The sequence below is a fragment of the Trichosurus vulpecula genome, chromosome 4 (genome assembly GCF_011100635.1).
Source record: "Trichosurus vulpecula isolate mTriVul1 chromosome 4, mTriVul1.pri, whole genome shotgun sequence".
NCBI classification, from domain to species: Eukaryota; Metazoa; Chordata; class Mammalia; order Diprotodontia; family Phalangeridae; genus Trichosurus; species Trichosurus vulpecula.
In genome coordinates this window covers 158,432,415-158,446,382 of record NC_050576.1, presented here as the reverse complement: position 1 = coordinate 158,446,382, position 13,968 = coordinate 158,432,415, and the positions used below count along the sequence as shown (strand labels likewise).

The following is a 13,968-nucleotide window of genomic DNA, read 5'->3' as shown; positions in this document are numbered from 1 at the left end:
GCTCCACCCTGGATGGTTTAGATTTAAGAAAGTGATGGAGAAAATATCAAAAATTCAGATTAAGCTTAAAATGTATCCTGGCTCTTTTTCTTTTTCTGTTTTTTTTTTGAGAGCCAGTTGTTAAACATTTATTTAACAGTCCACTGTTATATTGAGGCCTGAATGAACTCATACAAGAAAACACAGAGACACACATCAATACTGACTCTCTGTGCTTGACTACCATCATGCTCTTCTTTTAGGTCCAATTTCAGGGACATGGTAGGATACTGTTGGACCACTAAATAGAACTTTGTCATCACATATACCCTACAACAAGGACAGTAGACACAATTATAACTATCAGTCTAGTAGCTTTCCCTGTGGACCTCCTTAATGTTTTTCTTTGGAAAGCTTTGGAGAATCTGTCTATTTGTTCACCCGTTTTTCCTTTTACCTCTCCCAGTTACATTCATGAGGTGAGAGACCATGGGAAATTGGAGTGGAACTCATGTAGAGAAATTCATCCTAGTGGGCTTTCCTACCTCACAGCCCCTCCAGCTCTTTCTTTTTGTCCTCTTTCTGACCTTTTACCTGATGACTATACTGGAGAATGCTCTCATTGTGTCCACTATATGGCTTACTCCTGCACTCCACCGACCTATGTATTTTTTCCTTGGCCACTTGTCCTTCTTGGAAATGTGGTACATCAATGTTACTGTCCCTCGGCTATTGGGAGCCTTTCTCACACAGGATCTTTGGATCTCCTTTGTGGGTTGCATGACCCAACTCTACTTCTTCATTGCATTGGCCTGCACTGAGTGTGTCCTCTTAGCCGTCATGGCTTATGATCGGTACTTGGCCATCTGTGAGCCCCTCCGCTATCCTAGCCTCATGACCTCAACTCTAGCTACTCGCCTTGCAACAGCTTCCTGGGGCAGTGGCTTCTTTAGCTCCATGATGAAGCTCTTGTTCATTGCTCGGTTATCCTATTGTGGGCCCAATGTCATCAACCACTTCTTTTGTGACATCTCTCCCCTCCTCAACCTCACCTGTACAAATAAGGAACTGGCTGAAGTGGTAGATTTCCTCCTGGCCTTGGTAATGATCTTGCTCCCTCTGCTGGCAGTGGCCTCCTCCTATGTTGCCATCATTGTGGCCATCCTCAGGATCCCCACTGCCCAGGGAAGAAAGAAGGCCTTTTCAACCTGTGCCTCACACTTGGCAGTGGTTGTTATCTTCTACTCCTCCACCCTCTTCACATATGCTCGACCTCAGGCTATGTATTCTTTTAACTACAATAAAGTCATATCTGTATTATATACTGTTATTGTGCCTCTCCTCAACCCTGCCATCTACTGCCTGAGGAACAAGGAAGTAAAGGATGCTCTGAAGAAGACAGTGCTGGGACGATGTCACTCTCTTGGGGATTCCCAAGATTGAAAGTGCATAGAGAGTCAAAATGGACTAAATGGGTGAAGCTCCCCAAAGCAGGCAGAGAGAATTCCAATTGTTAGTTGGTGTTCTCAGGGTTTGAAAAATTGCTATTCCTCCTGTCCTGAAAAAAGTGTAAAACCAGGTAATACTCCAGATCCCTGGATGCATTCTTGTAGATTTATATCTACCAAGCAAGCAAGCTCTACTTACCCACTGTAGATGAAGGAAAAGGAAAGAAAGCAAAATGCCTCATCAGGGATGTATGTATGGCAAGGTAGGGAATGCCTCTGCTACCTCCTGAAAGAGGTGACAGACAAAGGGTGAAAGTCTCAATCCCTAATTACTATCTAGTATCCTGGAATGCTGAAAAATTTCTCCCCCTGTTTAGGGGAAGATGCCTCATCTTTCTAGCCCTGTTTACATTCAGTTCTATCACTTGGCATTGGGAAGAATTAAGCAACATGTCTTTCAGAGGCAAGAGAAGGAGTAAAAAGTTAATTTCTAGGTGGACATGACAGTGTCAGTTTCATGTTCGTATGATATATCTACATTTCTGGTGTTGACATGAATAAAGCTATAATTTGCCCCATAAATCTTCTCTACTTTAGGCTAAACATCCACAATTCCTTCAACATATCCTCAATTCATACAGTCTTAAGACTCTTTCAGAATTCTGATTACTTTTTTTCTAGATAACTCCAGCTTCTCCATGCCCTTTCTAAATCAGGATGCTTATGAAAGAACATTGTATTCCAGATATGGTTTGGTCAGGATGGAGTACGTTGAAAATATCTGAGAAGCAGTATCACTTCTGGTCCCAAGGGAGTACTGGCTTTTAAGAACAGTATCACTTCTAGTACCAAGGCATCAGGGACTCCAAGGATAAACATCAATTGTAATTCCAAGAGATCAGGGACCCTTCCTGGGTAAGGACCAGAGCATAGACCACAAGGAAAGTGACTACAACTTTCCCTAGATCACACTACCTTCAAAGCACTAAAAACCTCTGACCCCACAGAATTAGCTCTGAATACAGTAGTGAAAAAAGGCTGAAGCTTGATACAACTTGGGACAGACAGGGGTAGCAATCATTATCTCAGACAAAGCACAAAAAATGACTTAAAAGACATAATCAGGGAAATTACATTGTGCTGAAAGGTACCATTGACAATGAAATAATATAAATATTAACATATATTCACCAAATGTCATAGCATCTGAATTCTTAAAGGAAAAGTTAAATGAATTACAGTAGTAAATAGAGAGTAAAACTATACTAGTAGGAGAATTCAACTTTCCCCTCTCAGAGCTAGATAAAACTATAAAATAAATAAGAAAAGAGTTAAGGAAATGAATAGAGCCTTAGAAAAGTTAAATATGATAGATCTCTGGGTAAAATTGAATGGGAATAGAAAGGAGTATACCATTTTCAGTTGTGTATGGCACCTCACAAAAATTGACCATGTTTTAGGGCATAAAAACCTAAAAAACAAGTGCAGAAAAAGCAGAAATATTGAATGAACACTTTTCAGATGATAATACAATAAAAATTACTTTCAGTGAAGGATCTTGTTAGCATAGATTAAAAATTAATTGGAAACTAAATAACATAATCCTAATGAATGAGTGGATAAAAGAACAAATCATAGAAAAAATCAATAATTTTGCTAAAGAGAAAGACAACAATAAAATAACATTCCAAAACTTATGGGATGCAGCCAAAGCAATACTTGGGGGAAAATTTATATTTCTAAATGTGTACATAATCAGAAGAAAGAAAAAAAACAGATCAATGAATTGGACATGCAAGACAACAGAAGAGAAATCAATTAAAATCTCCAACTAAACACCAATATGCAAATCGTGATAATCAAAGGAGAGATTCATAAAATTTAAAGTATAAAAAAGCCATTGAAATAATAAATAAAAGTAGGATATGGTTTAATAAAAAAAACAAAATTGACAAACTATTTGTTATTTTAACTGTATGAAAAAGAAGAAAACCAAAGAAACAATATCAAAAATGAAAAGGGTGAACATACAGTCAATAAAGCTGAGATTAAGGCAAATGTTAGCAGTTATTTTACTGAATTATATGCCAGCAAAACTGACCCAACAATTTAAAAACAAGCAATATGATGTCAAATGTGTATGTGAAGCCATGCAAAACATATTTCTAAGTTGCAAAATAAAACACACATGTGGGCACACAATAATATAAGTAAGAAAAATATGCTTCAATTTGGACTGTGTTCAACAGTTCTCTCTTTGGAAGTGAACAGCATTTTTCTTCATGGATCCTTTGTAATTTACTTGAATCACTGTCTTGATCAGAGTAGCTAAATCTTTCACAGTTGACCATCATTACAACACTACTATTACTATGTACAATATTCTCTGGTTATGTTCAATTTTCATCAATTCGTATAAGACTTCCAAAGTTTTTCTGAAATCACTGTACTTGTCATTTCTTATACCACAATAACATTCCATCACAACAGTATAACCTGTTCAGCTATTCTTTAATTGATGAGTCTCCTTCTCAATTTCCAATACTTTCCCACTACAAAAAGAACAACTATAAATATTTCTGTATATACATGTCTTTTTCCCTTTTCTTTGATCTCCTTGAGATATAGACTTTGTAGTGGTATTGATGGGTCAAAGGGTGTGCAAATTTCAATAGCCCTTTGGGTATACTTCCAAATTGTTTTCTAGAATAGTTAGACCAATTCACTGCTCCATCAGCAATGTGTGTGTCTCTGTTTTTTCATATCTCTTCCAACATTTATCCTTTTCCTTTTCTTTCATATTAGCCAATTTGATAGGTGTGAAGTGATACCTCAGAGATGTTTTAATTTGCATTTCTCAATAGAGACTTAGAGAATTTTAAAGGTAACTATTGATAGTTTTGATTTTGTCTTCTAAAAATTCCCTATTTTTATCCTTCCACCACTTATTTATTGTAAATGGTTCTTAGTTTTATAAATTTAGCTGTTTTCTATATATTTGAGAAAAAAGGCCTATATCAGAGAAACTTGCTCCAAAGTTTTCCCCTTTTCCTATTTTCCTTATAATTTTAGATGAATTAGCTTTGTTTATACAAAACCTTTATAATTTTATGAAATCAAAATGATTCATTTTAGTTTTCATGATCCTCTCTATTTCCTATTTTTTCCTTTATTCATAGGTCTGACAGATGGATTTCTGCTTTCCAGTTTTCCAAGAAATTTTTGTCAAATGGTGAGTTACTGCCCCACAAACTTGGATGCTTTGGTTTATCAAACATTAGATAACTATGGTCATTTACTATTGTGTACTGTGTACCTATTCCCTTTATCCACCACTCTATTTCTTAGCCAGTTTCATATTGTTTTGATGGTTAGTGCTTTGTAATACAGTTCAAAAATCTGTTACTACTAGGCAACATTCCTTCACATTTTTTAAATTGATTCAGTATTCTTGACCTTTTGTCCTATCATGTGAATTTTGTTATTATTTTTCTAGCTCTATAACAGAATTCTTCGGCAGCTTGATCAATACCTGAAGCCCTATGGTTCTGGTGCAGCAGGCCAGTGACACAGTAGACCAGATGTGAGGCCTTCAGCCTCAACACAGCAGGCAAACTGCAAACCCTGGAACCCAAGACACAACAGACATGACTAGGCTGGTCCACCCTAGCACAGTGGGCAAACCACCACCCTTAAAGACCCTGGCACAGAAACCCAGCAACCAGGCCCTTGGCCACTAGTGTAAGAAGTTTGAGATGATGTCCCATATACCTCAGAAGGAGATCTCAATTTTTAAAAATGAGCAAAAAATAAAAGAGTCCAGGCCATAGAAAGCTACTATGGAGAGTGGTAAGATCAAAACACAAACTTAGAAAAGGACAACAATGTCAAAATGCCTACAAGCAAACCTCAATGGGAAATCCTGTTGGAAGAGATCAAAAAGGATTTTATAAATCAAAAGAGGTAGAAAAAAATTGAGAAAAGAAATGAGAGTTTCACATGAGAATTATGAACCAACATCTTGGAAAAGGAAGCAAAAAAAAGACTGAAGAAAATAACTCCTTAAAAAATAAAATTGGCCAAATTGGAAAGAAAATATCTACTGGAGAGAACAATTCCTTTAAAAGTAGAATTGGCCAAAGGAAGAGGAGGTACAAAAGCTCACTGAAGAAAATAATACATTAAAAATTAGAATTGGTCAAGTGGAAGCTAATGACTCTGTGAGACAACAAGAATCAGTCAAACAAAATTTTAAAAAATGAAAAAAATAGAACATGTAAAATAACTCACTGGAAAAACAACTGACCTAGAAAATACATCCAGGAGAGATAATTTCAGAATTATTGGACTACCTGAAAGCCATGATCAAAAATAGAATCTGCACATTATCTTTCAAGAAATTATCAAGGAAAACTGCTCTGAGGTCCTAGAACCAGAAGGTAAAATAGCCATTGAAAGAACCCACCAATCACCTAAAGTGATTCCAAAATGAAAATTGTAAAGAATATTATAGCCAAATTCCAGAGTACATTTGAAACAGAGAGATAGAGTAACAGTATGGGGCTAGAACAAAATCTGTTATGTTTCAGCTGAAGTAAAAAGAAAACAAAACAACAAAAAAGCAGGGGTAGCAATGCTGATCTCAGAGAAACCAAAAACAAAAACAGATCTAATTAAAAGATATAAAGAAGGAAACTACATCTTGCTAAAAGGTACCAAAGACACCGAAGTAGTATCAATACTAAACATATATGTACCAAGCGGTATAGCATCCAATGTTTTAGAGGACAAGAAGACAGCAAAACTATACTAGCGGGGGACCTCAACCTTCCCCATCCACTCAGAACTAGATAAATTGAACCACATAATAAACAAGAAAGAAGTTAAGGAGGGGATAGAATTTTAGAAAGTTAGATATGATAAACATTTGAAGAAAATTGAATGGAGAGAGAAAGAAATATACATTTTTCTCAGCAGTATATGGTACCTATACAAAAAATGACTATGTATTAAGTCATAAACCCTCACAATCAAATGTAGAAAGGCAGAAAAATTAAGTGCATCCTTTTCAGATCATGATGCAATAAAAATTAAATTAATAAAGGGCCATGGAAAGACAGATTAAAAAAAAATTTTAATTGAAACTAAACAATCTTATCCTAAAGAATGAGGGAGTCAAACAAATCACAGAAACAATCAGTAATTCCATCAAAGATAAAGAAAATAATGAGACAGGACACCAACATTTATGGGAACCAGCCGAAGCAGTACTTAGGGGAAATTTTATACCTCTAAATATTTTCATGAATAAAGTAGAGAAACAGGAGATCAATGAATTAGGCATTTAATTTTTTTTAAAAAGCTAGAAAAAGAACAAATTAAAAATCACCAATTAAACACCAAGTCTGAAATTCTGAAAATCAGAGACATTAATAAAATTGAAAGTAAGACAACTATTGAACTAATAAATAAAAATAAGAACTGGTTTTATGAAAAAATCAATAAAATAGATAAACCTTTGGTTAATTTGACTATAAAGGGAAAAAACCAAAAACAAAACAGTATCATAAATGAAAAGAGTGAATTCACCAGCAATGAAAAGGAAATTAAAGCAATAATTAGGAGCTATTTTGCCTTACTGTATGCCAATAAATTCTAAAATCTGAGTCAAATGGATGAATATTTGTGAAAATATAAATTGCCCAGATTAACAGAAGAGGAAATAAAATATTTAAATAATCTCATTTTAGCAAAAGAAACTAAATAAGCCATCAATGAATTCCCTAAGAAAATATCTCCACGGCCAGATGGATTTACAAGTGAATTCCACCCAACATTTAAAAAACAATTAATTTCAATGCTATATGAACTATTTTGAAAAATAGGCAAATAAAGATTTCCAACAAATTCCTTCTATGACACAAATATAGTGCTGATACTCAAACCAGATAGAGCCAAAATAAAGAAAATTATAGACTAATTTTCCTAATAAATATTGATCCAAAAATTTTAAATAAAATGTTAGCCAAAGGATTACAGCAATTTATCACCAGGATGATACACTATGACCAGGCGGGATTTATACCAGGAATGTAGGGCTGGCTCTATGTCAGGGAAAATATTAGGATAATTGACCATATCAATAACAAAACTAACAGAAAACATGATTATCTCAATTGTTGCAGAAAATTTTTTTTAACAAAACACAACACCAAATTCTTTTAAAAATGCCAGAGAGTATAAGAATAAATGGAGCGCTCCTTAAAATGATAAGTAGTATCTATCTAAAACCATCAGCAAGCATTATGTGTAATGGAGATAAACTAGAAGTTTTCCCAATAAGATCGGGGTGAAATGAGGATGCTTTTAATCACCACTATTATTCAGTATTGCACTAGAAATGTTAGCCTTAGTAATAAGAAAAGAAAAAGAATTTGACTGAATTAGCCTAGGCAATGAGGAAACAAAATTATCAGTCTTTGCAGATTATATGGTGGTATGTTTAGAGAATCAAGTTAAAAAAACTACTTGAAATAAGTAACAACTTTAGCAAAGTTGTGGGATATAAAATGAACCCAAATAAGTCGTCTGGATTTTTATATATTACCAACAAAGCTCATCAAGAAGAGATAGAAAGAGAAATTCCATTTAAAATAACTGTAGGCAATGTTAAATATTAATGGATCTACTTGCCAAGACAAACCCAGTAATTTTATGAACACAATTACAAAACACTTTTCACACAAATAAAGTCAGATCTAAACAATGAGAAAACTATCAATTGCACATGGGTAGGCCAAGCTAATATAATAAAAATGACAATTCTACATAAATTAATTTACTTATTTAGTGCCATGCCAATCAAACTACCAAAATTATTTATAGAGTTAGAAAAAATAATAAAATTTACCTGGAGGAACAAAAGGTTAAGAATATTAAGGGAATTAATGAAAAAAAAATGCAAAGAAAGGTGATCTAGTTATTCCAGATAAAAAAAACTATACTATGAAGCAACAATCATCAAAATAATCTTATACTGGCTAAGAAATAGAGTGGTGGATCAGTTGAATAAATCATGTACACAAGAAACAGTAGTGAATGACGATAGTAATCTACTGTTGGATTAACCCAAAGACGTCAGCTTTTTTGATAAAAACTCACCATTTGACAAAAAAATTTTGGTAAAACTGGAAAATAGTATGGCAGAAACTAGGCCTAGACCAACATCTCATACCCTGTACCAAGATAAGATCAAAATGGGTACATGATTTAGACATAAAAGGTGATACTATAAGCAAATTAGAAGAGTAAGGAATAATTTCCCTGGAAGATCTTTAGAGAATGGAAGAATATATGACCAAGCAAGTGATAAAGAACATTATAAAATGCAAAATGGATAATTTTTATTATATTAAATTAAAAAAACTTTTTGCATAAACACAACCAATGTAATCAAGATTAGAAGAAAAGCAGAAAGCTGGGAAACAATTTTTACAGCTAGTGTTTCTGATAAAGGCATCGTTTCTCAAACATATAGAGAATTGAGTCAAATTTATAAGAAGACAAGTCATTCCTGGATTAATAAATGCTCAAAGGATATGAATAAACAATTTTCAGATGAAGAAATCAAAGCTCTCTATAGGCATATGAAGAAATGCTCTAAAATCACTACTGATTAGAGACATGCAAATTAGAACAACTCTGAGGTACCACCTCACACCTATCAGATTGCCTAATATGACAGAAAAGGAAAATGATAAATGTTGGAGAAGATGTGGGAAAATCAGGACACTGAAGCATTGTTGGTGGAGTCATCAATGGATCCAACCATTCTGCAGAGCAATTTGGAAGTATGCCCAAAGGGCTATAAAACTGTGCATACCTTTTCACCCAGAAATACCACTACTATGTCTGTATCCCAAAGAGATCATAAAAAAGGGAAAAGACTTGCATGTATAAATATATTTATATCAGTCCTTTTCATGGTGGCAAAATACTGGAAACCCCATCAACTGGGGAATGGCTGAACAAGTTATGGTATATGATTATAATGGAATGCTGTTGTGCTATAAGCAATGATGAACAGACAGATTTCAGAAAAACCTGGAAAGACTTAAAAGAACTGATGCTCAGAGGATTGACCAGAACCAAGAGAACATTGTACACAGTAAGAACAACACTGTACAGTGATCAACTATGATTAACTTAGCTCTTCTCAGCAATACAGTGATCCATGACAATTCCAAATGGCTCATGATGGAAAATGCTATCCATATCCAGAGAAAGGACTATGGATTCTGAATGCAGATCGAAGCACACTATTTGCATGTTTTTGTTTTTGTGTGTGTGTAACATTTCCCTTTTATTCTATTTCTTCTTTCATAACGTGACTAATGTGGAAATATGTTCATGATTGCACATGTATGATCTATACAAGGTTGCTTGCCATTCTGGGGAGGAGGGATGGGGGGGGGGAAGGAGAAAAAATTAGAAATTCAAAATCTTATAAAAATGGATGTTGAAAATTATCTTTACATGTAATTGGAAAAAAAATTTAAAAAAACTATTAAAAAAAGAAATAAAATAATGGAAGAGAGAGTATTCAAGAGGAGGTTATGGTCAACAATGTATAATAAAGCAGAGATAATAACTGAGGGAAGACTATTGGGTTTATCAATCAAGAAATAATTACTGTCCTTGAAGAGAGAGCAGGGGTAGGTAAGTGATAGAGTCTGAAGCTGTTGCACAACAAGTGGGAAGTGAAAAAGTAGAACTGAGGAACATAGGCAGATTTTTTTCTGAAAGTCTGATTATCACATGGAGAGACATAAGACAATTACTTGACAAGAAATAATCATATGAAGGCTTTGTTATATTTATGGGAGAAATTTGGGAATATTTCATAAGCATCAGGAAAAAACAGTAGATAAAGTGAGATCTAAAATTAGGGTGATAGTATGATAGAAAGGGCAAGCTCCTGTAAGACATAGGAAATGATGAGATTAAGGGCCTAAGGAGAGGGATTGATCCTGGCAAGCACCTCTTCATTCTCAGAAATTGGAGCAAAGAAGGAGGTAATGGGGACGGGTATTGAGGGGCTGTGAGGTGCAGAACTGGGAAAAGAAAGCTCCTAACAGATGGCCAGGCTAGCTCAGCTCAACTCACAAGTGCCAAGCTAATTGTTTTTATCTTTAACAATTCACCCAGCCTTCCCTGGGGATTTGGTAGTTCATCCTGGTTTCTGCTCCCCCTTCTCTTCGCCTTAGGAATAATGTCATCTCCCCCATTCTCAATGGCTGCTTAAGTACTGGCATTTCTCTTCACCGACCTAGCTGGGTCTGCCTATGCTTCTAAGCCCTGTTCCTTGGCTCAGAGGGCTAATTAACTTACTAGGAGAGGACTGGAGCTAAGGAGGCTGCATGTCTCAATCCACACTTGGGCAGAGGGCCCCAGTGGGCCTCCAGTTTTACCAGGCCCTTTAGAGCCTGAAGGGAGTAGTGTAATGAAAACTTTATTTTGCACTTCTGATCTGTACCTATCATGTATTATTATCTTCGCAGTTAACCACATTTGTATCTTATCCCCTCCTAAACTGTAATCTTTATGAGGGCAAGGGTGCTCATATTTTCTAAATTTTGCATCTCCCCAGATGCAAAGCCCCAGAGTTCTGCCCATAATGAATGCTTCATAAATCTTTGTGGATTGAGTTACATGAAACTGAATGACTAAATACAAGGCTCCTGTTATGGAAATTTTTCAGATTTCCACTTTATTTCATGCAATGTAGACAGCCTTTCAGTCTGTGCCTCAGACCGCATAAAAATTGGCATCTGGAATAGGGATTACATCTACCTGTGTATGAATATATATGCATGTGCACTTATGTCTGCTTGTTTGCATGCATTGAAACTAACTATGCATGCTTGTAAGGGCCTAGGTGATGGTTTTCCTCCCTTCCAAGCTATTATAACATGGATAATTTTAAACCTTTTTTTGCTTGTCTATGTTTACTGTCTACTTGGACATGCTTCCTATGGATAGAGACCAGCCAGAAAAGGAAAGGATTGTTGGGGGAGGGGGCACTTCTCTTTCCTTCACCTCTCATCATCTCCTGTCCCCCTCCCCAATCCCCCCCCACTTGCATTCACAGCCTGATTTGGAGATGGATGTTGAACACTATTCAAGGTGACCTGAGCACTTCTTTGCCCTGGGGTACCAATTAAAGTAGTTCCATCCTCAGCCCTGCCTCCATCAAACTCTTATTCCAAGTCTCCTCCAGGGCTTTTGATTGGCCAAATCATCTTCCCAGCTATCTCTCCAGGGGAGGCTCCCCTGAGAAGTCAGGGAATTGTTCCTTGGCCTCTCGCTAGGGACAAAGGGCAAAGAGGACATGGAGCACAAAAAGTGTCTGCTCCAGTCTTGACTTTAGCTGAGGAGAGACAAAGCATAGTCTGTCCAGCACTTTCAGCTCAGCTCTGCTTAGTTCAGACAAACCCAATTCATCACTGTTCAGCTAGGATCAGCAGCCTCTGACCAGGTTTGGAGATTCATTGGTAATGTCTGATATCCAAGGACTTGTGTTCTTTACAGGGTGAAAGCTTAGTTGAATTCCAACCTATCCAAAAATGAGGAATAAGGAATTGCTGCAATGTTTCAATAAATATTTTCAAAGTTCGTACTTTGTGTGCAAGGATTGTAGAGGGACCCTTCAAATCCTTCCAGAACACCGATGAAGCTGTCTCTCAATTATCCATAATAATGGTCAGGACTGTTGACCTGGATAATCCAAAATTATTTTTATTTGGCTTGAGAATGCATTTATTTTGTTGTTGTTGTTTTCTTGTTTTAGGACACATTTTTGTTCCCTGAGCACATAATGATTAAAGTTGGGGGTTTAGGAATGGAAAGTGGCTAATTAGAATCCCCAAAGCAAAGAAAGAGGTGTATTTGACCTCATAGGTCCACGAGACTTGGTGAGAAAAGTCTCATCGTTACAATATCATTCCGAAAAGATATAAAAAGAACAAAAAAACTTATTGGAACAGGGAGGAAGATTAGTAATTTATACTAAACTATGCTTAGTCATGAGAAGAAAGAAAGTAACCAGAGACAGAAAGGGTCAAAAGCAACTAGACTATTAGGGGTACTTAATCTGATTTAAGGATAGATTTCAGGGAGTTCAGGAACTCAGATGGGGAAAAATTACATTTTTATTTTTACTAGCCTCCAACTGAAATTTAGGATATTTTTAAATCATTTAAAAACATTATTCTGAGGAGGGGTCCTTAGATTTAAGCATACCATAATAAAATAAAATGAAGAGTGCCTGATTTAGATAAATATCAAGAAAGGAAGAAGAGTTATTATTGTTAAAGCATAATACAGAGTACATGGGCAGAATGAGGAACTAGAGAAAAAGAATTTGGAAAACTGGTCATAAGCAAGGGAGACTTAATTTATCCAGGTTTCTAGAGGTGCTCTTGCCGTAAGCATAGCCATTAATTACTGTATAGAAGATAGCCGTCTTTAAGTATTTAAAATGCTTCCACAAAGAAGAGGGATTACATTTTTTTTTCAGTTTGGTTCCTAAGGCAGGAATCAGAACCTATGGGAGGAAATGTCAAATTTGGGATTGATATCAGGAAAAACTTTCTGAGAATGGAAACTATTCAAAAAAGAAAGGGCTGTCTTGGTAGCTAGTAACTTTGGGGTCTTAAAGCAGAGGCTAGGACAATTTATCAGGTATGTTGTAGAAGGGATTCTTTTGGGGGTTATGGGTTGGAATAGATAAATTCTAAGGTTCCTTCCAACTCTAAAATTCTGTGATTCTGTGAAATAGGATGCAGATCCATCCCATGTGCAAAATCAAGATTTCACTACAATGATCAAACTAGGGTGCGAATCTAGCAGAGAGTACTGGGCATTTTCCTGCATGTGCGTGTGTGTGTATGTGTGTGTGTGTGTGTGTGTGTGTGTGTGTGTGTGTGTGTGCAGGGGGAAGTAGATGATACTTTTTCATGTAAGGGGAACAACCAAGGTTGGACCCTTGGGAGACTGTGAAGTTCCTCTCATAGCTTTGCCCGGTCTACTCAGAGGAAGCAGATTTGTCCTCCTCAGCCTCTAGTGAAGTCAGTTAAGTTTTCTTGCCTTTGAAGGGAGTGGGGAAGTATGCATATGAAGCATTACAACTTGGGAGGAAGAATGAAGTAAATAGCAATCCTGTTGTCCTTGCAGATAATGATGATCATCATCACAATAATGAATGACTGACATTTATATAATAATAATGTGCCAATTTAGAGACATCTCCTCTCCAAATGTTCACATGGACTCTTTGTGCCTGACCTGTGGCAGAGCATTCCGAGCTCACATTGGTCTGATCAGCCATGCACTTTACCATGACTCCAACATTGTGATGTCATTTGTGTCCTCTTTGAGAACAAAGGACAAAAACTAACCAAATATGTGTCAGGCATTGTGAGGAGCATTTTACAAATATTCCATTTGATCCTCACAACAACCCTGGTCTTATTATTATCCC

General features: G+C 36.1%; 1 protein-coding gene across 1 annotated transcript; it reads left to right on the top strand.

Moving 5' to 3' along the window:
* The first annotated feature begins 468 nt into the window (after positions 1–468).
* Positions 469–1,422, top strand: LOC118849036 (olfactory receptor 6P1). Its single transcript, XM_036758112.1, has one exon. The coding sequence runs from the start codon at positions 469–471 to the stop codon at positions 1,420–1,422; it is 954 nt and encodes a 317-aa protein (XP_036614007.1).
* Positions 1,423–13,968: the final 12,546 nt, after the last annotated feature.